This window comes from Pseudophryne corroboree, chromosome 10 (genome assembly GCF_028390025.1).
Source record: "Pseudophryne corroboree isolate aPseCor3 chromosome 10, aPseCor3.hap2, whole genome shotgun sequence".
In the NCBI taxonomy this organism is placed as follows: Eukaryota; Metazoa; Chordata; class Amphibia; order Anura; family Myobatrachidae; genus Pseudophryne; species Pseudophryne corroboree.
The window spans coordinates 194,171,938-194,199,009 of record NC_086453.1 but is presented as its reverse complement, the minus strand read 5'-3'; the positions used below and the strand labels follow the sequence as shown (position 1 = coordinate 194,199,009).

The 27,072-nt window shown below is 48.8% G+C and overlaps 1 protein-coding gene across 1 annotated transcript in view; it reads right to left on the bottom strand.

Moving 5' to 3' along the window:
* The window catches only part of SSU72 (SSU72 homolog, RNA polymerase II CTD phosphatase), a 179,128-nt gene extending 152,337 nt beyond the window's left edge, over nucleotides 1-26,791 (bottom strand). The window contains exon 1 of the mRNA XM_063943011.1: nucleotides 26,472-26,791. Coding sequence (XP_063799081.1) covers nucleotides 26,472-26,551 — 80 coding nt within the window. The 5' untranslated portion in view covers nucleotides 26,552-26,791. The remainder of the gene's footprint in view (nucleotides 1-26,471) is intronic.
* Nucleotides 26,792-27,072: the final 281 nt, after the last annotated feature.

The window sequence follows — 27,072 nt, the reverse complement described above, 5'->3', positions numbered from 1 at the left end:
CCCCGCCCCCTTTTCGGCGGGCTTCTTCTCCCATTTTTCTGACAACCTGGCAGGGGTTAAATACATCCATATAGCCCCAGGGGCTATATGTGATGTATTTTTAGCCAGCATAGGTACTTTCATTGCTGCCCAGGGCGCCCCCCCAAGCGCCCTGCACCCTCAGTGACCGTTGGTGTGAAGTGTGCTGAGAGCAATGGCGCACAGCTGCAGTGCTGTGCGCTACCTTAAGAAGACTGGGAAGTCTTCAGCCGCCGATTTCTGGACCTCTTCTCTCTTCAGCATCTGCAAGGGGGTCGGCGGCACGGCTCCGGTAACCCATCCAGGCTGTACCTGTGATCGTCCCTCTGGAGCTAGTGTCCAGTAGCCTAAGAAGCCAATCCATCCTGCGCGCAGGTGAGTTCACTTCTTCTCCCCTAAGTCCCTCGATGCAGTGAGCCTGTTGCCAGCAGGACTCACTGAAAATAAAAAACCTAAGAAAACTTTTACTCTAAGCAGCTCTTTAGGAGAGCCACCTAGATTGCACCCTTCTCGGCCAGGCACAAAAACCTAACTGAGGCTTGGAGGAGGGTCATAGGGGGAGGAGCCAGTGCACACCACCTGATCCTAAAGCTTTTACTTTTGTGCCCTGTCTCCTGCGGAGCCGCTATTCCCCATGGTCCTGACGGAGTCCCCAGCATCCACTTAGGACGTCAGAGAAAATTATGGGTGCCCAAACAACTGCATATTGCACATCTAACTTGACGTGCAATATGAAATTATGGACGCCCATTAAACTACTGAATTCTCCCCTTATGTGTCAGTTAGGAAAAAAATTAACCTGTGTGCACCAGCTAGGCGGTCTGGAAAAAGTGAAATATTAGAAATCCAAAGGACAGAGTTTGAGAAACAGTTTTGGAGGACAAATATATATCCACTCCATCACTATTACCCTAATAAAGCAGCTCCATCCAAAACTGAAAAATCTAGCATTGGGTGAAGCCTTTGTGTTGATGTTTACTTGTCCATCACACAGTAATTTTCTCAGTTCAACCTGTTATCAAGATCCCTCCCTTACTGCATGACTCATTCACATGCAATATGAGAACGCCAGATGAAGGACATGAATGAAGGCTCTGTCTGCTGTAAAACAGAAATATTGTGGATTGGGTAAACACACATTACATTAAATATATTGTGAACTACACCCAATTCTAGATTTTACGTTTATTCCTTAAAAATAAATTCAGCTCTATAGTGAAGTATTTAATAAAGTGGTAGGTACATAGGGGTATATGCAATTGCGGTCGAATTCCCGAAAATGTCGAAAAACGGGACATTTTCGCCCCCAAAAAAAATTCGACAATGCAATTCAGTACTTTTCGTAAAAAAAACGGACTTTCCAAATTCGACTTTTTGAAAATCGACATTTGTCAAATTCGACATTTCTGCAATGGTACAAATGCGGCAATTCGACAAAAGTATATTCAATTGAAGTTTGTAAATTCGACAACAGTGCTTTTAGACAGTAAATTCGTCATTTTCAATCCGCCACACTTTGGTGGCGGAATCTAATAAAAAAAAATTTAAAAACATGTTTTTTTTGTGTTCTTTTTATTGGTAATAGCAGATCTATTTATATTAGAAGCGATTAGGTAGTTGGTTTGTCTATTTTGGAGGCACAAGTATTTATATATTTTTAAAAATATTTTATTTATTTATTTTTAAATGGAATGGTAAAAATCAGAAAAAAAAATTGCGTTGGGTCCCCCCTCCTAAGCATAACCAGCCTCGGGCTCTTCGAGCCGGTCCTGGTTCTAAAAATCCGGGGGGGAAACAGACAGGGGATCCCCCGTATTTTTAAAACCAGCACCGGGCTCTGCGGCTGGTGCAAAAAATACGGGGGACAAAAAGAGTAGGGGGCCCCCGTATTTTTTACACCAGCATCGGGCTCCACTAGCTGGACAGATAATGACACAGACGGGGGTCACTTTTATACAGCGCCCTGCGGCCGTGGCATTAAATATCCAACTAGTCACCCCTGGCCGGGGTACCCTGGGGGAGTGGGGACCCCTTCAATCAAGGGCCCCCCCCCCCCCAGCCACCCAAGGGCCAGGGGTGAAGCCCAAGGCTGTCCCCCCCCATCCAAGGGCTGCGGATGGGGGGCTGATAGCCTTAAGAAAATGTAAAGAATATTGTTTTTTCCAGAAGAACTACAAGTCCCAGCAAGCATCCCCCGCAAGCTGGTACTTGGAGAACCACAAGTACCAGCATGCGGGTGGAAAAACGGGCCCGCTGGTACCTGTAGTTCTACTGGGAAAAAAATACCCAAATAAAAACAGGAGACACAGTGAAAGTAAAACTTTATTTCATACATGCCGACACATACATACTTACCTATGTTGACCCGCCGACTGCCACGTCTCCTGATCCGACGATCTGGGGTACCTGTGAATAAAATTATACTCACCTGATCCAAGTGTCCTGTGATTTGTAATCCACGTACTTGGCAAAACAAAAAAACGCATTAACCCGGACTGAAAACATGGGACCCCTTTCCCCGATTGCCGGGACCCCACGTGACTGCTGTCACAGAAAGGTCCCTTCAGCCAATCAGGAAGCGCCACTTCGTGGCACTCTCCTGATTGGCTGTATGCGCGTCTGAGCTGGCAGACAGCGCATAGCACAGCTCCCTCCATTAGTTTCAATGGTGGGAACTTTGCGGTCAGCGGTGGGGTTACCCGCGGTCAGCAGCTGACCGCGGGTGAACTCACCGCTGACCGCAAAGTTCCCACCATTGAAAGTAATGGAGGGGCCTGTGCAATGCGCGTCTGAGCTCAGACGCGCAGAGCCAATCAGGTGAGTGCCACGAAGTAGCGCTTCCTGATTGGCTGAAGGGACCTGTGACAGCAGTCACGTGGGTTCCCGGCCTTCGGGGAAAGGGGTCCCATGTGTAAACATGGGACCCCTTTCAGTCCGCCTGGTCCGGGTGTTCGTTTTTTTTTTTTTTTGCCAAGTACGTGGATTATAATCTGGACACTGGATCAGGCGAGAATAATTTTATTCACAGGTACACCGGATCGTCGGCGACATTGGAGACGTGCCAGACGGCGGGTCAACATAGGTAAGTATGTGTGTGTCGGCAGGTGTGAAATAAAGTTTTACTTTCACGGTGTGTGTCTCCTGTTTTTATTTGGGTATTTTTTTTCCAGTAGAACTACAGGTACCAGCGGGCCGTTTTTCTCCCGCATGCTGGTACTTGTGGTTCTCCAAGTACCAGCTTGCGGGGGAGGCTTGCTGGGACTTGTAGTTCTGGAAAAAACAATATTCTTTCAATTTTCTCAAGGCTATCAGCCCCCCATCCGCAGCCCTTGGATGGGGAGGGGGGGGGGGGGGGGGACAGCCTCGGGCTTCACCCCTGGCCCTTGGGTGGCTGGGGGGGGGGACCCCTTGATTGAAGGGGTCCCCACTCCTCCAGGGTACCCCGGCCAGGGGTGACTAGCTGCGTATTTAATGCCACGGCCGCAGGGCGCTGTATAAAAGTGACCCCCGGCTGTGGCATTATCTACCCAGCTAGTGGAGCCCGATGCTGCTGTAAAAAATATGGGGGACCCCTACTCTTTTTTGTCCCCCGTATTTTTTGCACCAGGCGCAGAGCTCGGTGCTGGTTTTAAAAATACGGGGGATCCCCTGTCAGTTTTTTCCCCGGATTTTTAGAACCAGGACCGGCTCGAAGAGCCCGAGGCTGGTTATGCTTTGGAGGGGGGACCCCACGCAATTTTTTTTCGGGTTTTTTCCTGTTTTTTTAAAAATCTAATCAAAATCCGTCAAATCGGCCGTTTTTTCGACAGCGGGACTGTCTAATCCGTTTATTGAATATGTTGAATTCCGGCACCCACTTGCCGGAATTCGACGGTCGAATTGTGTCGAATTAAAAAACGGGCGAAAAATTGCCGCGATTCGCCGGCAATTGCATATACCCCATAAAATGCTAAGATGGAATATAAGTGGAGAACATCTTGAAAATCTATAAAGCTTCCTCTGTACTTCAGGTCCATGCCCCAATATTTCCCATGTACATTTTTGAGCAAATTAAGACCTTAACCTGGATATTACCCCATTCTTGTCAGGGTAGTGAGTTTTGTGCAGTACACAGTAATAGGTAATAAACCATAGGTGTCCTAACAATTAAACTAATTTGCTATACAAGGAAAGTGTTAATGTCCGGTAGCAAGGCGATAAGATGCGTCACACTGACAAGTTACGCAACTCAAATGTGAATGTATTAGTAGAACAGCCTTCCCCGTTGCATTTACCTCATGGAAAATGCACTGAATGGAACAAAATGCATTCAGAAAACCACTACATAGACATCAAACATTTGCAAAATGCCCTATTAAACTTACTCTATAATATAACGAGATTTATGGTAAGAACTTACCATTGTTAAGTCTTTCTGCAAGGTACACTGGGCTCTTCAGGGAATAACATCAGGGTGTAAAGTAGGATCTTGATCCGAGACACCAACAGGCTCAAAGCTTTGACTGTTCCTAGAATGCATAGCACCGCCTCCTCTATAACCCCACCTCCGAGCACAGGAGCTCAGTTTTTGTTAGCCAGTCCAATGCAGTCGCAGGCAAGAAACGACAACTGTTAGTAGCCACATACACCACATTCTCAAGACAGGAGAAAGTGTCAGCGGCTAATGCCATACCTACCCAAAAGAAGCTAAGTGCGTCAGGGTGGGCGCCCTGTGGAGCCCAGTGTACCTCACAGAAAGATTTAACAGTAAGTTCTTACCATAAATCTCGTTTTCTGGGCTCCACAGGGAATGACATTGGGTAGGTCCTAAAGCAGTTCTTTATGGGAGGGGACGCACTGTAGCGGGCAAAAGAACCCAGCGTCCAAAGGAAGCATCCTGGGAGGCAGAAGTATCGAAGGCATAGAACCTTATGAACGTGTTCACTGAGGACCATGTAGCCGCCTTGCACAATTGCTCAAGGGTCGCACCACGGAGGGCCACCCAAGAAGGTCCAAACAGACAGAGTAGAATGGGCCTTTATAGTAACAGGAGCTGGACGACCAGCCTGTACATAAGCATGTGTAGTCACCATTCTAATCCATCTGCTCAAGGTCTGCTTGTGAGCAGGCCAGCCACATTTGTGAAAACCAAACAGTACAAAGAGTATCAGACTTCCTGATAGGAGCCGTCCTCTTCACATAGATACGGAGAGCATGCACCACATCCAAAGACCGCTCTTTGGAAGACAATTCTGGAGAGGCAAAGGCTGGAACCAAAATCTACTGATTAAGGTGGATAGACACCAACTTAGGAAGGTACCCGGGACGTGTTCTAAGAACCGCCCAGTCACAGTGAAAAATCAGATATGGTGACTTACAGGACAAAGGACCAAAATCTGACAACCGTCTGGCAGAGGCAATAGCCAGCAGAAACAACACCTTAAGAGAAAGTCACTTAAGGTCTGCTGAATCAAACAGAGACCCTTGCAAAGCCTCCAGAACCACCGAGAAGTCCCAAGGAGCTACAGGTGGGACGTATGGAGGTTAAATCCGCAACACACCCTGAGTAAAATGTATGAACATCAGCTAAAGTTGCAGTTTCTCTGGAACCAAACCGACAAGGCAGAAATATGAACCTTGATGGAGGCCAGACGAAGGCCCAAGTCCAGGTCTTGTTGAAGAAAGGCCAAAAGTTTGGCCGTACTAAACTTGTAAGCGTCATGATTGTTAGATGCGCACCAAGCAAAGTAAGAATTCCAGACCCTATGATAAATCCGAGCAGAAGTCCATTTCCAGGCCTTCAACATGGTTTGAATGACCGCCTCAGAAAATCCTTTGGCCCTTAAGACGGAAGCTTCAAAAGTCATGCCGTCAAAGCCAATCGGTCTAAAACCGGATATACACAGGGGCCCTGAACGAGGAGATCTGGGCGCTGTGGAAGTAGAAGGGGACGCTCTATCGAGAGACCCTGAAGGTCTGAAAACCAATGCCGTCTGGACCACGCTGGAGCAATCAGAAGTAGGATTCCTCCTCCTTGCTTGAACTTCCTTATTACGCTGGGCAGGAGTGACACCGGAGGGAACACGTATGGCAGCAGAAGGTTCCATGGAATTGCCAGAGCGTCCACGAACGCTGCTTGAGGATCCCTTTGTCCTTGCTCAGAAGACCAGAACCTTGCGATTGTGTCGAGATGCCATCAGGTCCACATCTGAAAAGGCCCCACTTGTCCACGAGGAGTTGAAACACTTCTGGATGGAGGCTCCACTCTCCGGCGTGTACGTCCTGACGACTGAGTAAGTCTGCTTCCCAGTTTAGGACCCCTGGAATGAACACTGCCGATATGGCTGGCAGATGGCGTTCCGCCCACTGAAGAATCCGTGATACTTCCCTCAATGCCATATGGCTTCGAGTGCCGCCTTAATGATTGATGTACCTTGGTGGTGTTGTCCGACTGTACTTGAACAGGTTTGTTCTGTATTAAATGCTGGGCCAAGTTCAATGAGTTGAACACCGCCCGCAATTCCAGAATGTTTATCGGGAGGAGAGACTCCTCCTTGGTCCACCGACCCTGAAGGGAGTGTTGCTCCAACCTCTCGGACTGGCATCCGTCATCAGAAGGACCCAGTTGGAGATTCAGAAGGGACGACCCCTGCTCAATCGTTGGTCCTGAAGCCACCAGCTCAGTGACAGACGGACCTCCGGAGACAAAAAGATCATTCGAGACCTGATCCGGTGAGGCAGGCCGTCCTACTTGGCAAGAATCAGCTTCTGCAGAGGGCGGGAATGGAATTGAGCGTACTTCACCATGTCGAAAGCAGACACCATGAGACCTAGCACTTACATTGCCGAATGTATCGACACTTGCGGATGAGATATGAAGCATCGAATCCTGTCCTGAAGCTTCAGGACTTTCTCCTGAGACAAGAACCACCACTGGTTGTGAGTGTCCAACAACTCCCCAGTTGCACCATGCTCTGAGCAGGGACCAGGGAAGATTTCTTCCAGTTGATGAGCTACCCGTGGGCTTGCAGAAACTGGACAGTTAGGTCCAGATGGTGTAGGAGAATTTCTGGGGAATTTGCCAGTATCAACAAGTCGTTTAGGTACGGTAGGATCCTGACCCCTTGACGGCAGAGTACAGCCATCATTACCATCATGACCTTGGTGAAGACTCACAGAGCTGTGGTCAAACCAAAAAGTAACGCCCGAAATTGGTAACGGGAGGTTCCCAACCGCAAACATCAGGTACTGCTTATGCGACACTGCAATGGGAATATGCAGGTAAGCATCCTGTATGTCCAGGGAGACCATATAATCCCAAGGCCAGAACAATAGAGCATAGAGTTTCCATATGCAACTTGGAGACCCTCACAAATTTGTTCAAGGACTTGAGGTTGAGAATGGGCCAGGAGGACCCATTCGGTTTCGGGAATAGGAACAGCAGTGAATAGTACCCCTTGTTTCTCTGAGCCAAAAAGGCACCTGTACTACCACTCCTGTGTCCAGGAGGGACTGTACCACCGAATTAAGAGTTTTTGCCTTCACCTGATCCGAAGGGACATCCGTCAGGCAAAAATCGATGAGGGGGACGATTCTTGAAGGATACGGCGTAACCTCAAGTGACGACTTCCTGTACCCAGGCATCAGAAGTGGTACTCAACCATTCCTGGGTATACCCTAGAAGTCAGCCCCCCACCCTTGAATCCCCCAGAGGTAGGCCCGCCCCGTCATGCAGCAGGCTTGTCAGTTTTGGAAGCAGGCCGACGGGCAGCCCAGGCACGCTTGGGTCTGGAAGTGCGAACATGTTTCGGGTACGCCTGACCTTTTGCTTTCCGTGAAGGATGAAAGGAGCGAAATAGAGTACTCTTAGCCTTCGGCACCGAAGGAGCAGTACTAGGTAGACATGCTGTTTAAGCAGAAGCTAAGTCAGCAACTATCTTGTTGAGGTCTTCTCCGAAAAGGTCTCCCTTAAAAGGGAGTACCTCCAGGGTTTTCTTAGAGTCCAGATACACAGACCAGGACCATAACCAGGGAATCCGGCGAGCCAAAATGGACGTAGTAGAAGCCTTGGCATCCAGAATACCGGCATCAAAAGCTGCCTCCTTAATGTAATGAGAAACTCTGACAATATAAGACAGACACTGTCTAGCATGATCAGAAGCGTTGGAAGGCAACTCCGCCTCCAGCTCCTGCGCCCACGCTTCAACAGCCTCTGCAGCCCGTGTCGCTGCAATGGTGGGCCTATGCGCAGCACCAGTTAGGGTGTAAATCTCCTTTAAACAACCCTCCAACCGCTTATCAGTTGGTTCTTTCAGAGACGTGACAGTAGTTACCAGCAGAGCTGATTATACCACCAGCCGCGCCACCTGCGATTCCACTGGCGGGAGTGTTGCCCAATTTTTACTTCGCGCCGCAAGGTGGTAGCGAGCCAGCATCTTCTTGTGAGGCGTGAATTTCTTTCCTGGATTTTCCCAGGACTCCTGACGTATGTCAACTAAATGGTCAGAATGAGGTAAAACTTGTTTAACCATTTTCTGACGTTTAAACATGTCCGGTTTCTTAGGGGCAGCATCAGGCTCAGTGTCATCAGTAATTTGAAGAATGGTCCTGATAACCTCCAACAAGTCAGGAACTTCCACCCGTGAAACAGATTCCCCATCAGAAGCGTCGGGATCAGAATCTGTGGGGTCAGTATAAATGCCATACTCATCAGACGAGGAGTCTGGGACGTTGGTGGATTGTGAGGAAGTAATGGCCCGCATAGAGGACCCCTTGGTCTTAGGCAGGCGAGGGTTAGACTTCTGAGTAGTCAGTGACTGGTTCAATCGCTGTAACTGAGCAGACAGTTAATCTGCCCATGGCGGGTTAACCGTGGGGACCATAAGCCGTCGTACCAGCACAGGAGGTCCCATAGGGGACGTTAGTCTAGTTACTAGCGTATTTAATAGCGTGGAGAAGGTAGCCCAAGGTGGGTCATTTTGAACCCCCGTTGCTACAGTCCCACTTGGGGGTTAGGATCCCCCAGAACCTGAACCCTCAGCTGCTATGTTTTCCTCAAATGTGTCTGCAGCGTCACCACCACTCAATGTGGGATCAGCCCCAGCACCATTGCCCTTTGTAGCCGACATATCCAAAAGCTCAATGCAAGGCAACACAGTACAATATCAGCAGCACAATACCCTCTGTGCAGTGTATCAGCACAAACAGGGAATTCAAGAGGTGACTAAAAATCAGAGAAAAATACACACTGAGTATATCCGTGAACTACCTATATTAAATGATAAACCGGACGCACTTAGCACCCTCAGGTTATAGAATATAGGAATAGCAATCTGAGTGAGACACACGAAATGGAGGTCACACTGCAGCTATATGCACACACAGTCACAATGTACAATGCAGAAATTATGACCTGCAATAAAACTGCACTGGACTAGCAATACAGGAGTAGTACTATGTATAGCTATACACAATAGATATAACAATGCACAGTAAAGACTGCATGTATATCACAGGGTACTTATACTATATAACCCTGACTAAATGCACTGTTTCTTAACTAACACTGTCAGCAGACATGTAGAATACTTAAGTGTTAAGTAAAATGCACAGCGCCGACATGCAGGTGGCTTTAGAGGGGAGGATTTGCCAAAACGGTCATAGGATCAGCTCAGCTTTTCCTAATGGTGCCCAAACGCTGACGGAGTGAAGGAGAGAGGTATGCAGCTCCAGGGCGGGAACATTTACTCTAAATGGCTCCCTGGGGTTGGGGGAGGGGCTACAGGTCAAAGCCTTATCCCCCTGCAGGACTTCACCACCGGGTACTGTGGGCTTATATAAACGGTTTATGAGAGAAAACCGACCTGTGCCCTTGCCCTGGAGGTCTAGTGGGGTCCCTGTACTACCACAGTGTCCCCACCGGCCACGCGATTTACAGCGGGTCCCGCTGGGGGGACCCAGTTACCTCCTCCCCGAGTTCGGCCACGCGATCCAGGAGAACAGAGGTCGTGTGTGTGACTAACTGGAAGAAAACCGGAGACTCCGCTGTAGGTACCCGGCAACCAGGGCGCGGGAGTGTACAGCGCCGCTGGAAGAGGTGATGGAGCAGCAGCAGGAGATGTCTGACTGACATCTAACACTTACAGTGCCTCTGCTGCAGCCCTTGAAGTCTTCATTTTTCTTTTAAAAGATTCTTCTCAGGGCTGCAGGAGCAGCCCCCCTGTTATATGCCTGCTTACTGCATGGCACCAACTACAAAAGTGAGCAGCTGTGCACGGAGGCGGGGTTATAGAGGAGGCAGCACTATGCATTCTGGGAACAGTCAAAGCTTTGAGCCTGTTGGTGACTCGGATCAAGATCCTACTCTAAACCCCCGATGTCATTCCTTGTGGAGCCCAGTGTACCCCGCAGCAGAAAGTATAGTTTGCAACATTTTACACCCAAAAGACCCATGTCCCAATACAATCTGATCCTCAACACAAAGGGCATTGTGTAAGTCACCAAGCAGCAGGACACTACATAAGTTTGAACATACTAATTTAAATGGGGTGCCTGTTCTAGCCATTTATCAGGCTTAAAATATAGAAGAAAAAAAACAAACAAACAAAAAAAAAAAAAAAAACAACAACTGCGCTTACATAAATATTCACAATTTTATATTTGTTAAAACCAGTATACAGACAAATATAGATATAAAAAATAAGAATTTACTTACCGATAATTCTATTTCTCGTAGTCCGTAGTGGATGCTGGGAACTCCGTAAGGACCATGGGGAATAGCGGCTCCGCAGGAGACTGGGCACAAAAAGAAAGCTTTAGGACTACCTGGTGTGCACTGGCTCCTCCCCCTATGACCCTCCTCCAAGCCTCAGTTAGGATACTGTGCCCGGACGAGCGTACACAATAAGGAAGGATTTTTGAATCCCGGGTAAGACTCATACCAGCCACACCAATCACACCGTACAACTTGTGATACAAAACCCAGTTAACAGCATGATAACAGAGGAGCCTCTGAATAGATGGCTCACAACAAGAACACGATTAGTTAACAATAACTATGTACAAGTATTGCAGACAATCCGCACTTGGGATGGGCGCCCAGCATCCACTACGGACTACGAGAAATAGAATTATCGGTAAGTAAATTCTTATTTTCTCTGACGTCCTAGTGGATGCTGGGAACTCCGTAAGGACCATGGGGATTATACCAAAGCTCCCAAACGGGCGGGAGAGTGCGGATGACTCTGCAGCACCGAATGAGAGAACTCAAGGTCCTCCTCAGCCAGAGTGTCAAATTTGTAAAATTTTACAAAGGTATTTGACCCTAACCAAGTAGCAGCTCGGCAAAGTTGTAAAGCCGAGACCCCTCGGGCAGCCGCCCAGGATGAGCCCACCTTCCTTGTGGAGTGGGCTTTTACAGATTTTGGCTGTGGCAGGCCTGCCACAGAATGCGCAAGCTGAATTGTATTACAAATCCAACGAGCAATAGTCTGCTTAGAAGCAGGAGCACCCAGCTTGTTGGGTGCGTACAGGATAAACAGCGAGTCAGATTTTCTGACTCCAGCCGTCCTGGAAATATATATTTTCAGGGCCCTGACAACGTCTAGCAACTTGGAGTCCTCCAAGTCCCTAGTAGCCGCAGGCACCACAATAGGCTGGTTCAGGTGAAACGTTGACACCACCTTAGGGAGAAACTGGGGACGAGTCCTCAATTCCGCCCTGTCCGAATGGAAAATCAGATAAGGGCTTTTACAGGATAAAGCCGCCAATTCCGACACGCGCCTGGCCGAAGCCAGGGCCAACAGCATGACCACTTTCCACGTGAGATATTTTAAATCCACAGATTTAAGTGGTTCAAACCAATGTGATTTTTGGAACCCCAAAACTACATTGAGATCCCAAGGTGCCACTGGAGGCACAAAAGGAGGCTGTATATGCAGCACCCCCTTGACAAACGTCTGAACTTCAGGAACTGAAGCAAGTTCTTTCTGGAAGAAAATCGACAGGGCCGAAATCTGAACCTTAATGGATCCCAATTTGATGCCCATAGACACTCCTGTTTGCAGGAAATGCAGGAATCGACCCAGTTGAAATTCCTCCGTCGGGGCCTTCCTGGCCTCGCACCACGCAACATATTTTCGCCAAATGCGGTGATAATGCTTTGCGGTTACATCCTTTCTGGCTTTTTTCAAAGTAGGGATGACTCCTTCTGGAATGCCTTTTTCCTTCAGGATCCGGCGTTCAACCGCCATGCCGTCAAACGCAGCCGCGGTAAGTCTTGGAACAGACAGGGTCCCTGCTGGAGCAGGTCCCTTCTTAGAGGTAGAGGCCACGGGTCCTCTGTGAGCATCTCTTGAAGTTCCAGGTACCAAGTCCTTCTTGGCCAATCCGGAGACACAAGTATAGTTCTTACTCCTCTCCGTCTTATAATTCTCAGTACCTTGGGTATGAGCGGCAGAGGAGGGAACACATAAACCGACTGGTACACCCACGGCGTTACCAGGGCGTCCACAGCTATCGCCTGAGGGTCCCTTGACCTGGCGCAATAACTTTTTAGTTTTTTGTTGAGGCGGGACGCCATCATGTCCACCTTTGGTTTTTCCCAACGGCTTACAATCATGTGGAAAACCTCCTGGTGAAGTCCCCACTCTCCCGGGTGGAGGTCGTGTCTGCTGAGGAAGTCTGCTTCCCAGTTGTCCACTCCCGGAATAAACACTGCTGACAGTGCTATCACAGGATTTTCCGCCCATCGGAGAATCCTTGCAGCTTCTGCCATTGCCCTCCTGCTTCTTGTGCCGCCCTGTCTGTTTACGTGGGCGACCGCCGTGATGTTGTCCGACTGGATCAACACCGGCTGGTCCTGAAGCAGAGGTCTCGCTTGGCTTAGGGCATTGTAAATGGCCCTTAGCTCCAGGATATTTATGTGAAGTGAGGTCTCCAGGTTTGACCACACTCCCTGGAAATTTCTTCCCTGTGTGACTGCTCCCCAGCCTCGAAGGCTGGCATCCATGGTCACCAGGACCCAGTCCTGAATGCCGAATCTGCGGCCCTCTAAAAGATGGGCACCCTGCAACCACCACAGGAGAGACACCCTTGTCCTTGGTGACAGGGTTATCCTCTGATGCATCTGAAGATGCGATCCGGACCATTTGTCCAGCAGGTCCCACTGGAAAGTTCTTGCGTGGAATCTGCAGAATGGAATTGCTTCGTAAGAAGCCACCATTTTTCCCAGGACCCTTGTGCATTGATGCACCGATACTTGACCTGGTTTTAGGAGGTTTCTGACTAGATCGGATAACTCCCTGGCTTTCTCCTCCGGGAGAAATACCTTTTTCTGGACTGTGTCCAGAATCATCCCTAGGAACAGAAGACGTGTCGTCGGGATCAGCTGCGATTTTGGAATATTGAGAATCCAACCGTGCTGTCGTAACTTCTTGAGATAGTGCTACCCCGACTACCAACTGTTCCCTGGATCTCGCCCTTATCAGGAGATCGTCCAAGTACGAGATAATTAAAACTCCCTTCCTTCGAAGGAGTATCATCATTTTGGCCATTACCTTGGTAAAGACCCGCGGTGCCGTGGACAATCCAAACGGTAGCGTTTGGAACAGATAGTGGCAGTTCTGTACCACAAACCTGAGGTACCCTTGGTGAGAAGGGTAAATTGGGACATGCAGGTAAGCATCCTTGATGTCCAGAGACACCATATAATCCCCTTCCTCCAGGCTCGAGATAACCGCTCTGAGTGACTCCATCTTGAATTTGAACTTCTTTTGACTTTATATTTAAAATGCGTCTCACCGAGCCGTCCGGCTTCGGTACCACAAACATTGTGGAATAATACCCCTTTCCTTGTTGCAGGAGGGGTACCTTGATTATCACCTGCTGGGAATACAGCTTGTGGATAGCTTCTAATACCGCCTCCCTGTTGGAAGGAGTCGTCGGTAAGGCAGACTTTAGGAAACGGCGAGGGGGAGACTTCTCGAATTCCAATTTGTACCCCTGAGATACTACCTGAAGGATCCAGGGATCTACTTGTGAGCGAGCCCACTGTGCGCTGAAATTCTTGAGACAGGCCCCCACCGTACCCGAGTCCGCCTGTAGAGCCCCAGCGTCATGCTGAGGACTTGGCGGAAGCGGGGGAGGACTTCTGTTCCTGGGAACTGGCTGTTTCCATATGCCTTTTAGAATCGGCATCACCTGACCACTGCCGAGTCCATAACCCCCTTCTGGCGGAAATGGACCTAGCACTTACTCGTGATGCCAGTCGGCAAATATCCCTCTGTGCATCACGCATGTATAAAAATGCATCTTTTAAATGCTCTACAGTCAGTAATATACTGTCCTTATCCAGGGTATCAATATTGTCTGTCAGGGAGTCTGACCAAGCCACCCCAGCACTGCACATCCAGGCTGAGGCGATTGCTGGTCGCAGTATAACACCAGTGTGTGTGTGTATATATATACACTTCAGGATAGTCTCCTGCTTTCTGTCAGCAGGATCCTTAAGGGCGGCCGTATCCGGAGACGGTAGTGCCACCTGTTTGGACAAGCGTGTGAGCGCTTTATCAACCCTAGGGGGAGTTTCCCAACGCGCCCTATCCTCTGGCGGGAAAGGGTACATTGCCAATAACTTCCTAGGAATTATTTGTTTTTTATCAGGAGAAACCCACGCTTCATCACACACTTCATTTAATTCCTCAGATGCAGGAAAAACTACAGGTAGTTTTTCTCACCAAACATAATACCCTTTTTAGTGGTACCTGTGGTATTATCAGAAATGTGTAAAACATTTTTCATTGCCTCAATCATGTAACGTGTGGCCCTACTGGAAGTTACATTTGTCTCCTCGTCATCGACACTGGAGTCAGTATCCGTGTCGACGTCTGTATCTGCCATCTGAGGTAGCGGGCGTTTTAGAGCCCCTGATGGCCTTTGAGACGCCTGGGCAGGCACAAACTGAGAAGCCGGCTGTCCCATGTCATCAAACTTATGTAAAGAGTTGACACTTTCACGTAATTCCTTCCATAAGCCCATCCACTCAGGTGTCGACCCCCTAGGGGGTGACATCTCCACTACAGGCAATTGCTCTGCCTCCACATCATTTTCCTCTTCATACATGTCGACACAGCTGTACCGACACACAGCACACACACCGGGAATGCTCTGAGGACAGGACCCCACTAGCCCTTTGGGGAGACAGAGGGAGAGTATGCCAGCACACACCAGAGCGCTATATATACACAGGGTTATCACTATATAGAGTGTTTTCCCTTATAGCTGCTATCTGTAATACTGCGCCTAATTAGTGCCCCCCCTCTCTTTGTTACCCTTTTCTGTAGTGCAGGACTGCAGGGGAGAGTCAGGGAGACGTCCTTCCAGCGGAGCTGTGAGGGAAAATGTCGCCAGTGTGCTGAGAGAGATAGCTCCGCCCCCTTTTCGGCTGACTTTTCTCACGCTTTTTTGTAAAATCTGGCAGGGGTTAATGTACATCCATATAGCCCTGGGGGCTATATGTGATGTATTTTTGCCAGCCAAGGTGTTAATATTGCTGCTCAGGGCGCCCCCCCCCCCCCCCCAGCGCCCTGCACCCATCAGTGACCGCAGTGTGAGGTGTGCATGAGGAGCAATGGCGCACAGCTGCAGTGCTGTGCGCTACCTCGATGAAGACCGATGTCTTCTGCCGCCGATTTTCCGGACTCTTCTTGCTTCTGGCTCTGTAAGGGGGCCGGCGGCGCGGCTCTGGGACCGGACTCCGAGGCTGGGCCTGTGTTCGATCCCTCTGGAGCTAATGGTGTCCAGTAGCCTAAGAAGCCCAAGCTGGCTGCAAGCAGGCAGGTTCGCTTCTTCTCCCCTTAGTCCCTCGATGCAGTGAGCCTGTTGCCAGCAGGTCTCACTGAAAATAAAAAACCTAAAACTAACTTTTTTCTAAGAAGCTCAGGAGAGCCCCCTAGATTGCACCCTGCTCGGTCGGGCACAAAAAATAAGAATTTACTTACCGATAATTCTATTTCTCGTAGTCCGTAGTGGATGCTGGGGACTCCGTCAGGACCATGGGGAATAGCGGCTCCGCAGGAGACAGGGCACAAAAGTAAAAGCTTTAGGATCAGGTGGTGTGCACTGGCTCCTCCCCCTATGACCCTCCTCCAAGCTTCAGTTAGGATACTGTGCCCGGACGAGCGTACACAATAAGGAAGGATTTTGAATCCCGGGTAAGACTCATACCAGCCACACCAATCACACTGTACAACCTGTGATCTGAACCCAGTTAACAGCATGATAACGGCGGAGCCTCTGAAAAGATGGCTCACAACAATAATAACCCGATTTTTGTAACAATAACTATGTACAAGTATTGCAGACAATCCGCACTTGGGATGGGCGCCCAGCATCCACTACGGACTACGAGAAATAGAATTATCGGTAAGTAAATTCTTATTTTCTCTGACGTCCTAAGTGGATGCTGGGGACTCCGTCAGGACCATGGGGATTATACCAAAGCTCCCAAACGGGCGGGAGAGTGCGGATGACTCTGCAGCACCGAGTGAGAGAACTCCAGGTCCTCCTCAGCCAGGGTGTGCCCCTGACCAAGTAGCAGCTCGGCAAAGTTGTAAAGCCGAGACCCTTCGGGCAGCCGCCCAAGATGAGCCCACCTTCCTTGTGGAATGGGCATTTACATATTTTGGCTGTGGCAGGCCTGCCACAGAATGTGCAATCTGAATTGTACTACACATCCAACTAGCAATCGTCTGCTTAGAAGCAAGAGCACCCAGTTTGTTGGGTGCATACAGGATAACAGCAAGTCAGTTTTCCTGACTCCAGCCGTCCTGGAAACCTATATTTTCAGGGCCCTGACAACATCTAGCAACTTGGAGTCCTCCAAGTCCCTAGTAGCCGCAGGTACCACAATAAGCTGGTTCAGGTGAAACGCTGACACCACCTTAGGGAGAAACTGGGGACGAGTCCGCAGCTCTGCCCTGTCCGAATGGACAATCAGATATGGGCTTTTGTGAGACAAAGCCGCCAATTCTGACACTCGCCTGGCCGAGGCCAGGGCCAACATCATGGTCACTTTCCATGTGAGATATTTCAAATCCACAGATTTGAGCGGTTTAAACCAATGTGATTTGAGGAATCCCAGAACTACGTTGAGATCCCACAGTGCCACTGGAGGCACAAAAGGGGGTTGTATATGCAGTACTCCCTTGACAAACTTCTGGACTTCAGGAACTGAAGCCAATTCTTTCTGGAAGAAAATCGACAGGGCCGAAATTTGAACCTTAATGGACCCCAATTTGAGGCCCATAGACACTCCTGTTTGCAGGAAATGCAGGAATCGACAGAGTTGAAATTTCTTCGTGGGGCCTTCCTGGCCTCACACCACGCAACATATTTTCGCCACATGTGGTGATAATGTTGTGCGGTCACCTCCTTCCTGGCTTTGACCAGGGTAGGAATGACCTCTTCCGGAATGCCTTTTTCCCTTAGGATCCGGCGTTCAACCGCCATGCCGTCAAACGCAGCCGCGGTAAGTCTTGGAACAGACATGGTACTTGCTGAAGCAAGTCCCTTCTTAGCGGCAGAGGCCATGAGTCCTCTGTGAGCATCTCTTGAAGTTCCGGGTACCAAGTCCTTCTTGGCCAATCCGGAGCCACGAGTATAGTTCTTACTCCTCTACGTCTTATAATTCTCAGTACCTTAGGTATGAGAAGCAGAGGAGGGAACACATACACCGACTGGTACACCCACGGTGTTACCAGAACATCCACAGCTATTGCCTGAGGGTCTCTTGACCTGGCGCAATACCTGTCCAGTTTTTTGTTCAGGCGGGACGCCATCATGTCCACCTTTGGTCTTTCCCAACGGTTCACAATCATGTGGAAGACTTCCCGATGAAGTCCCCACTCTCCCGGGTGGAGGTCATGCTGAGGAAGTCTGCTTCCCAGTTGTCCACTCCCGGAATGAACACTGCTGACAGTGCTATCACATGATTTTCCGCCCAGCGAAGAATCCTTGCAGTTTCTGCCATTGCCCTCCTGCTTCTTGTGCCGCCCTGTCTGTTTACGTGGGCGACTGCCGTGATGTTGTCCCACTGGATCAATACCGGCTGACCTTGAAGCAGAGGTCTTGCTAAGCTTAGAGCATTGTAAATTGCTCTTAGCTCCAGTATATTTATGTGGAGAGAAGTCTCCAGACTTGATCACACTCCCTGGAAATTTTTCCCTTGTGTGACTGCTCCCCAGCCTTTCAGGCTGGCATCCGTGGTCACCAGGACCCAGTCCTGAATGCCGAATCTGTGGCCCTTTAGTAGATGAGCACTCTGCAGCCACCACAGAAGAGACACCCTTGTTGGAGACAGGGTTATCCGCTGATGCATCTGAAGATGCGATCCGGACCATTTTTCCAGCAGATCCCACTGAAAAGTTCTTGCGTGAAATCTGCCGAATGGAATCGCTTCGTAAGAAGCCACCATTTTTCCCAGGACCCTTGTGCAATGATGCACTGACACTTTTCCTGGTTTTAGGAGGTTCCTGACTAGCTCGGATAACTCCCTGGCTTTCTCCTCCGGGAGAAACACCTTTTTCTGGACTGTGTCCAGAATCATCCCTAGGAACAGCAGACGTGTCGTCGGAGACAGCTGCGATTTTGGAATATTTAGAATCCACCCGTGCTGTCGTAGAACTACTTGAGATAGTGCTACTCCGACCTCCAACTGTTCTCTGGACTTTGCCCTTATCAGGAGATCGTCCAAGTAAGGGATAATTAAGACGCCTTTTCTTTGAAGAAGTATCATCATTTCGGCCATTACCTTGGTAAAGACCCGGGGTGCCGTGGACAATCCAAACGGCAGCGTCTGAAACTGATAGTGACAGTTTTGTACCACGAACCTGAGGTACCCTTGGTGAGAAGGGCAAATTGGGACATGGAGGTAAGCATCCTTGATGTCCAGGGACACCATATAGTCCCCTTCTTCCTGGTTCGCTATCACTGCTCTGAGTGACTCCATCTTGATTTGAACCTTTGTATGTAAGTGTTCAAATATTTCAGATTTAGAATAGGTCTCACCGAGCCGTCTGGCTTCAGTACCACAATATAGTGTGGAATAATACCCCTTTCCTTGTTGTAGGAGGGGTACTTTGATTATCACCTGCTGGGAATACAGCTTGTGAATTGTTTCCAATACTGCCTCCCTGTCGGAGGGAGACGTTGGTAAAGCAGACATCAGGAGCCTGCGAGGGGGAGACGTCTCGAATTTCCAATCTGTACCCCTGGGATACTACTTGTAGGATCCAGGGGTCCACTTGCGAGTGAGCCCACTGCGCGCTGAAACTCTTGAGACGACCCCCCACCGCACCTGAGTCCGCTTGTACGGCCCCAGCGTCATGCTGAGGACTTGGCAAAAGCGGTGGAGGGCTTCTGTTCCTGGGAATGGGCTGCCTGCTGCAGTCTTCTTCCCTTTCCTCTATCCCTGGGCAGATATGACTGGCCTTTTGCCTGCTTGCCCTTATGGGGACGAAAGGACTGAGGCTGAAAAGACGGTGTCTTTTTCTGCTGAGATGTGACTTGGGGTAAAAAAGGTGGATTTTCCAGCTGTTGCCGTGGCCACCAGGTCCGATGGACCGACCCCAAATAACTCCTCCCCTTTATACGGCAATACTTCCATGTGCCGTTTGGAATCTGCATCACCTGACCACTGTCGTGTCCATAAACATCTTCTGGCAGATATGGACATCGCACTTACTCTTGATGCCAGAGTGCAAATATCCCTCTGTGCATCTCGCATATATAGAAATGCATCCTTTAAATGCTCTATAGTCAATAAAATACTGTCCCTGTCAAGGGTATCAATATTTTCAGTCAGGGAATCCGACCAAGCCATCCCAGCGCTGCACATCCAGGCTGAGGCGATCGCTGGTCGCAGTATAACACCAGTACGTGTGTATATACTTTTTAGGATATTTTCCAGCCTCCTATCAGCTGGCTCCTTGAGGGCGGCCGTATCTGGAGACGGTAACGCCTTTTTGATAAGCGTGTGAGCGCCTTATCCACCCTAAGGGGTGTTTCCCAACGCGCCCTAACTTCTGGCGGGAAAGGGTATAACGCCAATAATTTTCTATCGGGGGAAACCCACGCATCATCACACACTTCATTTACTTTATCTGATTCAGGAAAAACTACAGGTAGTTTTTTCACACCCCACATAATACCCTCTTTTGTGGTACTTGTAGTATCAGAAATATGTAACACCTACTTCATTGCCCTTAGCATGTAACGTGTGGCCCAAATGGAAAATACGTTTGTTTCTTCACCGTCGACACTGGAGTCAGTGTCCGTGTCTGTGTCGACCGACTGAGGTAAATGGGCGTTTTAAAGCCCCTGACGGTGTTTGAGACGCCTGGACAGGTACTAATTGGTTTGCCGGCCGTCTCATGTTGTCAACCGACCTTGCAGCGTGTTGACATTATCACGTAATTCCCTAAATAAGCCATCCATTCCGGTGTCGACTCCCTAGAGAGTGACATCACCATTACAGGCAATTGCTCCGCCTCCTCACCAACATCGTCCTCATACATGTCGACACACACGTACCGACACACAGCACACACACAGGGAATGCTCTGATAGAGGACAGGACCCCACTAGCCCTTTGGGGAGACAGAGGGAGAGTTTGCCAGCACACACCAAAACGCTATATTATACAGGGACAACCTTATATAAGTGTTTTCCCTTATAGCATCTTAATATATAATAATATCGCCAAATAAGTGCCCCCCCTCTCTGTTTTAACCCTGTTTCTGTAGTGCAGTGCAGGGGAGAGCCTGGGAGCCTTCCTAGCAGCGGAGCTGTGTAGGAAAATGGCGCTGTGTGCTGAGGAGAATAGGCCCCGCCCCCTTTTCGGCGGGCTTCTTCTCCCGTTTTTCTGACCACCTGGCAGGGGTTAAATACATCCATATAGCCCCAGGGGCTATATGTGATGTATTTTTAGCCAGCATAGTTACTTTCATTGCTGCCCAGGGCGCCCTGCACCCTCAGTGACCGTTGGTGTGAAGTGTGCTGAGAGCAATGGCGCACAGCTGCAGTGCTGTGCGCTACCTCATGAAGACTGAGAAGTCTTCAGCCGCCGATTTCTGGACCTCTTCTCTCTTCAGCATCTGCAAGGGGGTCGGCGGCGCGGCTCCGGTGACCCATCCAGGCTGTACCTGTGATCGTCCCTCTGGAGCTAGTGTCCAGTAGCCTAAGAAGCCAATCCATCCTGCGCGCAGGTGAGTTCACTTCTTCTCCCCTAAGTCCCTCGTTGCAGTGAGCCTGTTGCCAGCAGGACTCACTGAAAATAAAAAACCTAACAAAACTTTTACTCTAAGCAGCTCTTTAGGAGAGCCACCTAGATTGCACCCTTCTCGGCCGGGCACAAAAACCTAACTGAGGCTTGGAGGAGGGTCATAGGGGAGGAGCCAGTGCACACCACCTGATCCTAAAGCTTTTACTTTTGTGCCCTGTCTCCTGCGGAGCCGCTATTCCCCATGGTCCTGACGGAGTCCCCAGCATCCACTTAGGACGTCAGAGAAATCTAACTGAGGCTTGGAGGAGGGTCATAGGGGGAGGAGCCAGTGCACACCAGGTAGTCCTAAAGCTTTCTTTTTGTGCCCAGTCTCCTGCGGAGCCGCTATTCCCCATGGTCCTTACGGAGTTCCCAGCATCCACTAGGACGTCAGAGAAATGAAATTAATGGCAATGATCATGCAAGAAAGAAGAACATACTAAAGACATCCTTTATAAGCCAATCTCTGAATCGCAATTAGTCACTCTCAGGGCAGTCTTTGTGCAAATGCAGGCAAAAGCAACTATTGCTGGTATATGAAAAAATCCTGCAGAGCATACCTATGCATGTATTTTAGTAACGCCCAGGCTGAAGATGTATAGTTACCAAGTCCCCGGTGGTGTTTCGGCCGGGTATTCCACCTAGCGAGGTTCCAGAGTATTCTCTCTAGCCAACGCAATGGCAGACCTTTGATAAAGCTGCCAAGTCACAGCAAAACGCGTTAGGGAGCCATATCTCTGACCGGGGAATTGCTGAGAAATTCTGCAGGGCGGTGCACAGGCTATTTGCACATCAGGAGATTCCAGTCACTCACTTGTGGAGATTAATAAAGGGAGAACCACCACTGCCATTGCTGGTTTTAACAAATATAAAAATTATGAATTTTTATGTAAGCGCAGTTGTTTTTTCTCTCGTTTGTTCATATTTTGTGATTGGGGTGACCAACTATCACCTCTTTCAACAGCAGCTTTGAGAACCAGCCCAGTTACAGCGTCTGTCTATTTACAGATTATGGTAAAACTATTTTTCTTTTAAAATATAGAGAGTCTGTAAAACTTTCAGTGTAAATAAAATTGCTCCAGTTGCGACCAAAAGGTTAAAGCAAAACTCTAAAACAAGAGATAATTTGGGAACTAATAATTATTTCATACAGACTAATATGCAGTGGTGGCTACTGCCCATGGGTTGCAGTGCAGACCACACAGCATGGAGGGGCTGGTTAACAAATATAAACATACCTGTAATGTCTGACCCTGCTGATCAGCAGCACTGTGTTTCACAGTCACAGCACTAGGGATGCAGCACTTATGTCCTCCCGGTATAAGTCCATCCCCCAGACACCCATTGGCTAGCTTCACAGGACTCTGGTGGCATGCTTATACAGAAAGAACAAGCTTACTGCTGCATCCCGAATCCTTTGCAACAGCGGAAGCTGTGAAACAGCGCTGCTGATCCCCAGGGTCAAGCAAACAAGCACATATACTACATACATTAAAGGTATGTTAATGTGTGTTAACTGGCATACCCATGCTACGTGTGGTCAGCTCTGTAGCCGCCACTATTATGTAAAGTATTCAGACTGTATGTACAACCCTAGTGAGTGATACCATACAAAATAGCAACAGTATGGTTGTGTGATAGAAACCCCGCTTGAATACATAGGAACAACAGAAAAAAAACACCTGCACTAATAACCCTGAGGAGTTAAGTGGAGAAACTCAGACACATCTAACTGGATGTATATAAACACAGTAATCAACATATACTGGACACGTTAAAAAAAAAAAAAGCCTTAAGGATATATTGGGGGGGTTGTTAGGATTTAATAGTTTTGTGGGCATCCAAAAGAAATGGTGTCCACTGGAGCGATTCAATTGCTCCCCCACTCATGCTTCGTGTGTGGGCACATTAACACTGGGTTTAGCCGTGCAAAGTGGCTGAACAACAGATAGTGATGACCACACTACCGTTTGGGTGTCCAAAGTACTTACTTATTGCACAGTTCAGCTTGCACCTCAGGAGGCTGCGACCTGAAAAGTGTCCTCCCGCTCTATGCAAACCTAACAGGACAACTGAACTACTACACATACCTCAAAACCCTATATCAGGAGTGTCCAAACTGCGGCCCTCCAGCTGTTGAGAAACTACACATCCCAGCATGCCCTGACACAGCTTTAGCATTCTGACAGCAAAACTGTGTCAGGGCATGCTGGGATATGTACTCTCAACAGCTGGAGGGCCGCAGTTTGGACATGTCTGCCCTATATAATGAATACAGGTTGAGTCTCCCTTATCCAAAATGCTTGGGACCAGAGGTAATTTGGATATGGGATTTTTCCGTATTTTGGAATAACTGCATACCATAATCAGATATCATGGTGATGGGACCTAAATCTAAGCACAGAATGCATTTATGTTACATATACACCTTATACACAGCCTGAAGGTCATTTAATACAATATTTTTAATAACTCTGTATTAAACAAAGTTTGTGTACATTGAGCCATCAAAAAACAAAGGTTTCACTATCTCACTCAAAAAAGTCCGTATTTCGGAATATTTGGATATGGGATACTCAACCTGTATAAACAAATAAAAGAATGCAGACTTCAATTTGGTCATTTGAGACAAAAAGATGGAATGGATTGTGAGCAATCCAGATTGTAGCATAAATTGTTCATCTGGGTACACACTATACAATAATTGGGGCATACAGCCAATTTCACTGCTACTTTGATTATTGTGCAGTAGCGATGGCCGACGGGACATTTCAAGCAAGGGTTCTGCAGTAGGGGTCTACTATGTTACGCCGGCGCTTGGGATCCCGACGGACAGCATGCAGACAGCAGGGTGAGCACAACAGAGCCCCTTGCGGGCTCACTGCACTCACCATGCTGCAGACGCAGTGACGCGCCTCACACTATTTATTCTCCCTCCAGGGGTGTCGTGGACACCTCGAGTGGGACAATAACTGTTGGTATACCAGCTGTCGGGATCCCAGTGCCGGTATGCTGAGCGCCAGGATCACATCAGCCGGCATATCAAATGCCTCCCCTGCAGTAGTGTTTTGAATATAAGAATGGCACACCAATGTTTAGTATTATAACTCTTAAGAGATCTACACACTGGGCAATATCTTGAAATATATGAACGATATCGTTCATATATCTTTCAGTGTGGATGCATCAACGATGTGCCTGCCCACAATCATTCATCATTGAACAATCATTGTTGATACACGCCAGTCAATTTGGATGATATAGCTGTATGTACTCTCATATAGTCCAAATCGACCATCGATATTGTCCAGTGTGTAGTAAAAATCGACCATCGATAATATCATTGGTCAAAAACATCCAGTGTGTAGGCCCCTTTAGTTTATAATAGTCATTTGAACTTTATCCTAAGCTTTATAGGCCCTACACCAGGCTTTTTCAACCAGTGTGCCGTGGCACACTAGTGTGCCGCGACCAGTTGCAAGGTGTGCCGCGGAGCCAGAGCAGCTTCCTGCACCTTCAGAGTGAACTGTTGGCCTGGGTTCTTCTTAGAGGATCAGTCATGCTCTGCCCATGACCTATGCCTTGGAAATTATGTGATATAGGTCACAGCCGCCGCGTCTCACCACCCAGCCAGCCCACCCGCCTGCATACACATCTTTCAGTTCCTGCCTGCATCCACAGCTTTCCTTGCCCACCCACATACACACCTGCCCGACCGCCTGCTGCTCAGTATTCGCAGCAATCCACTATGAACAACCCCCGCCACTGAGGGACAGGGAGGAGGACAGCTGATAATATTTGTTATTTTATTTCTCCTGTGGGGACCAATAGGATTTCAATAGGATTTATGTGGGGAGAATAAGAATTTATGGACTTACGGGGGGAACAATGTGAATAATTCATGTGGGGAGAAATGTGATTGATTTATGTGTGGTGCAATGTGATTGTTTTTTCTGTGTGGATTTTTTTTTTACTGTGAGGGCCAATGTGCGTTTTGCTTTTTTTCTGTGGGGACCTGATGGTGTGCCTTGACAATTTTAAAATTATTATTTGGTGTGCCGCGAGTAAAAAAAGGTTGAAAATCACTGCCCTACACACTGGGCGATAATTCTCAGAGATATGAACGATCTCGTTCATTAATGAACGAGATACTGTTCATATCTTTGAGTGTGGAGGCACCATCACTCATTCATCGCTGGTGCCCCGTCGCCTGTGCATGCAGCCAATATGGACGATCTCGTCCATATTTGCCTGCACTTCTATGGAGCCGTGTGATGGGGGGGGGGGGGGGGGGGGGGAGTGAAGAAACTTCACTCCATCTCCCCGCCACCAGCTCGCCCGTTGTCCGTATCCGCCATCGGGCAGCTCGGCGGCGAATCATTAAATGTGTAGGACCCATTAGCCTATAAGAGCTGAAAGCAATTTAGGATGAATATAATTCCATCTTTTTGTTACAATTTCCAGTCTTGGTGAAGTCTGTATTACTTGTATCAAATATATATTTTCTGGATTATATTCACATAGAAACTGATCCACTTCGGCAGCTCTGCCTCCACCCTTCATACTTACCTCTGTGCCCAATTCTATTTTTCCGGTCACTGCAGGTACAATACACATCATAACTAGTGAACGCAGCATATGTTAGGTGTACCATGCCACAAATGTGATTACCTAACTTGGTCAGGCTCTGATATCAGAATATATATTTTAAGTCCAGTATATAAAGCTTTTGGGTTGTGTATACACACAGCCAGGTGTGGATGTGCCAGTGTCTCAACTGTTAACGCCACAGTGCAGATCCTATTTTTCCCTGAAGCACTCTGTAACCATGAAAGGAGATCTGTATTACAGAGGGGGCTTGATGCACTGTACCTGCGGTTGTCATGTCTGGACATTCTGCAATAGCAGCATGCAGGCACCCCTCATGGAGGCCTGCGCTGGATGCTGAAAGGCATCACCCAGAAGTAGGCCGTCGCTACATTCCCTACAGCTGTGTACAATGGCGCTCAGCAAGCTGGGACTTATGATGCCACAGCAGCTGGAGAGACGCAGGTTGCCTACACTATGGAACGGGGAGGCATCACAGGCCTACATGGAGACAGAAAGCGGACGGTGGGGGTTTGGGGGTGCCCGGTGACAGGCCGGCCGCAGTTACCTGAGGATATTGTGCGCTTCCATGCTGCGGTTCTGGTTGCTGGAACACACCACAGCGACTCGGAGCGGGGAGGACGGCATGTCTACAGGTATAGGGGGAACACTACTGCTCCTCCGAGCTCAACCACACAGCCCAAGGCGTCGAGGGGACGTCTTACAAGTTACACCGCAAACCTCCACTAGCTGATGGCGGCGCTTCCGCCTTCTCTCGTCGACAACAGGAACTAAAATGGCGTCTGGGAGAGGCTGGTTGGGAAGTGACGCAGGAGAAGAGCTGACGTCTGTCTGAAAATGGCGTTGGCGACTCACCACGTCTTACGCATTACGTAATGTGCGAAGAATGTAGTGGTTAAGGCGGAAGACCAACGGGAAAGGCCGGACTGGCTGTATCGTACTAGCACAAGGATGGGCGGGCGCCGCGTGACTCATCACGCTTGCGTGTGTTGTAATGTGCAGGGAATGCAGAGAGGGGGAAGGACAGGGCAGTGAGAAAACCCGGACTGGCTGTATTGTAACAGGGATGGATGATGGTGACCCATACCCATACTTGCGTAGGCAAGTATGCCCATACCTCCCAACATGACGCTCTCTAGGAGGGACAC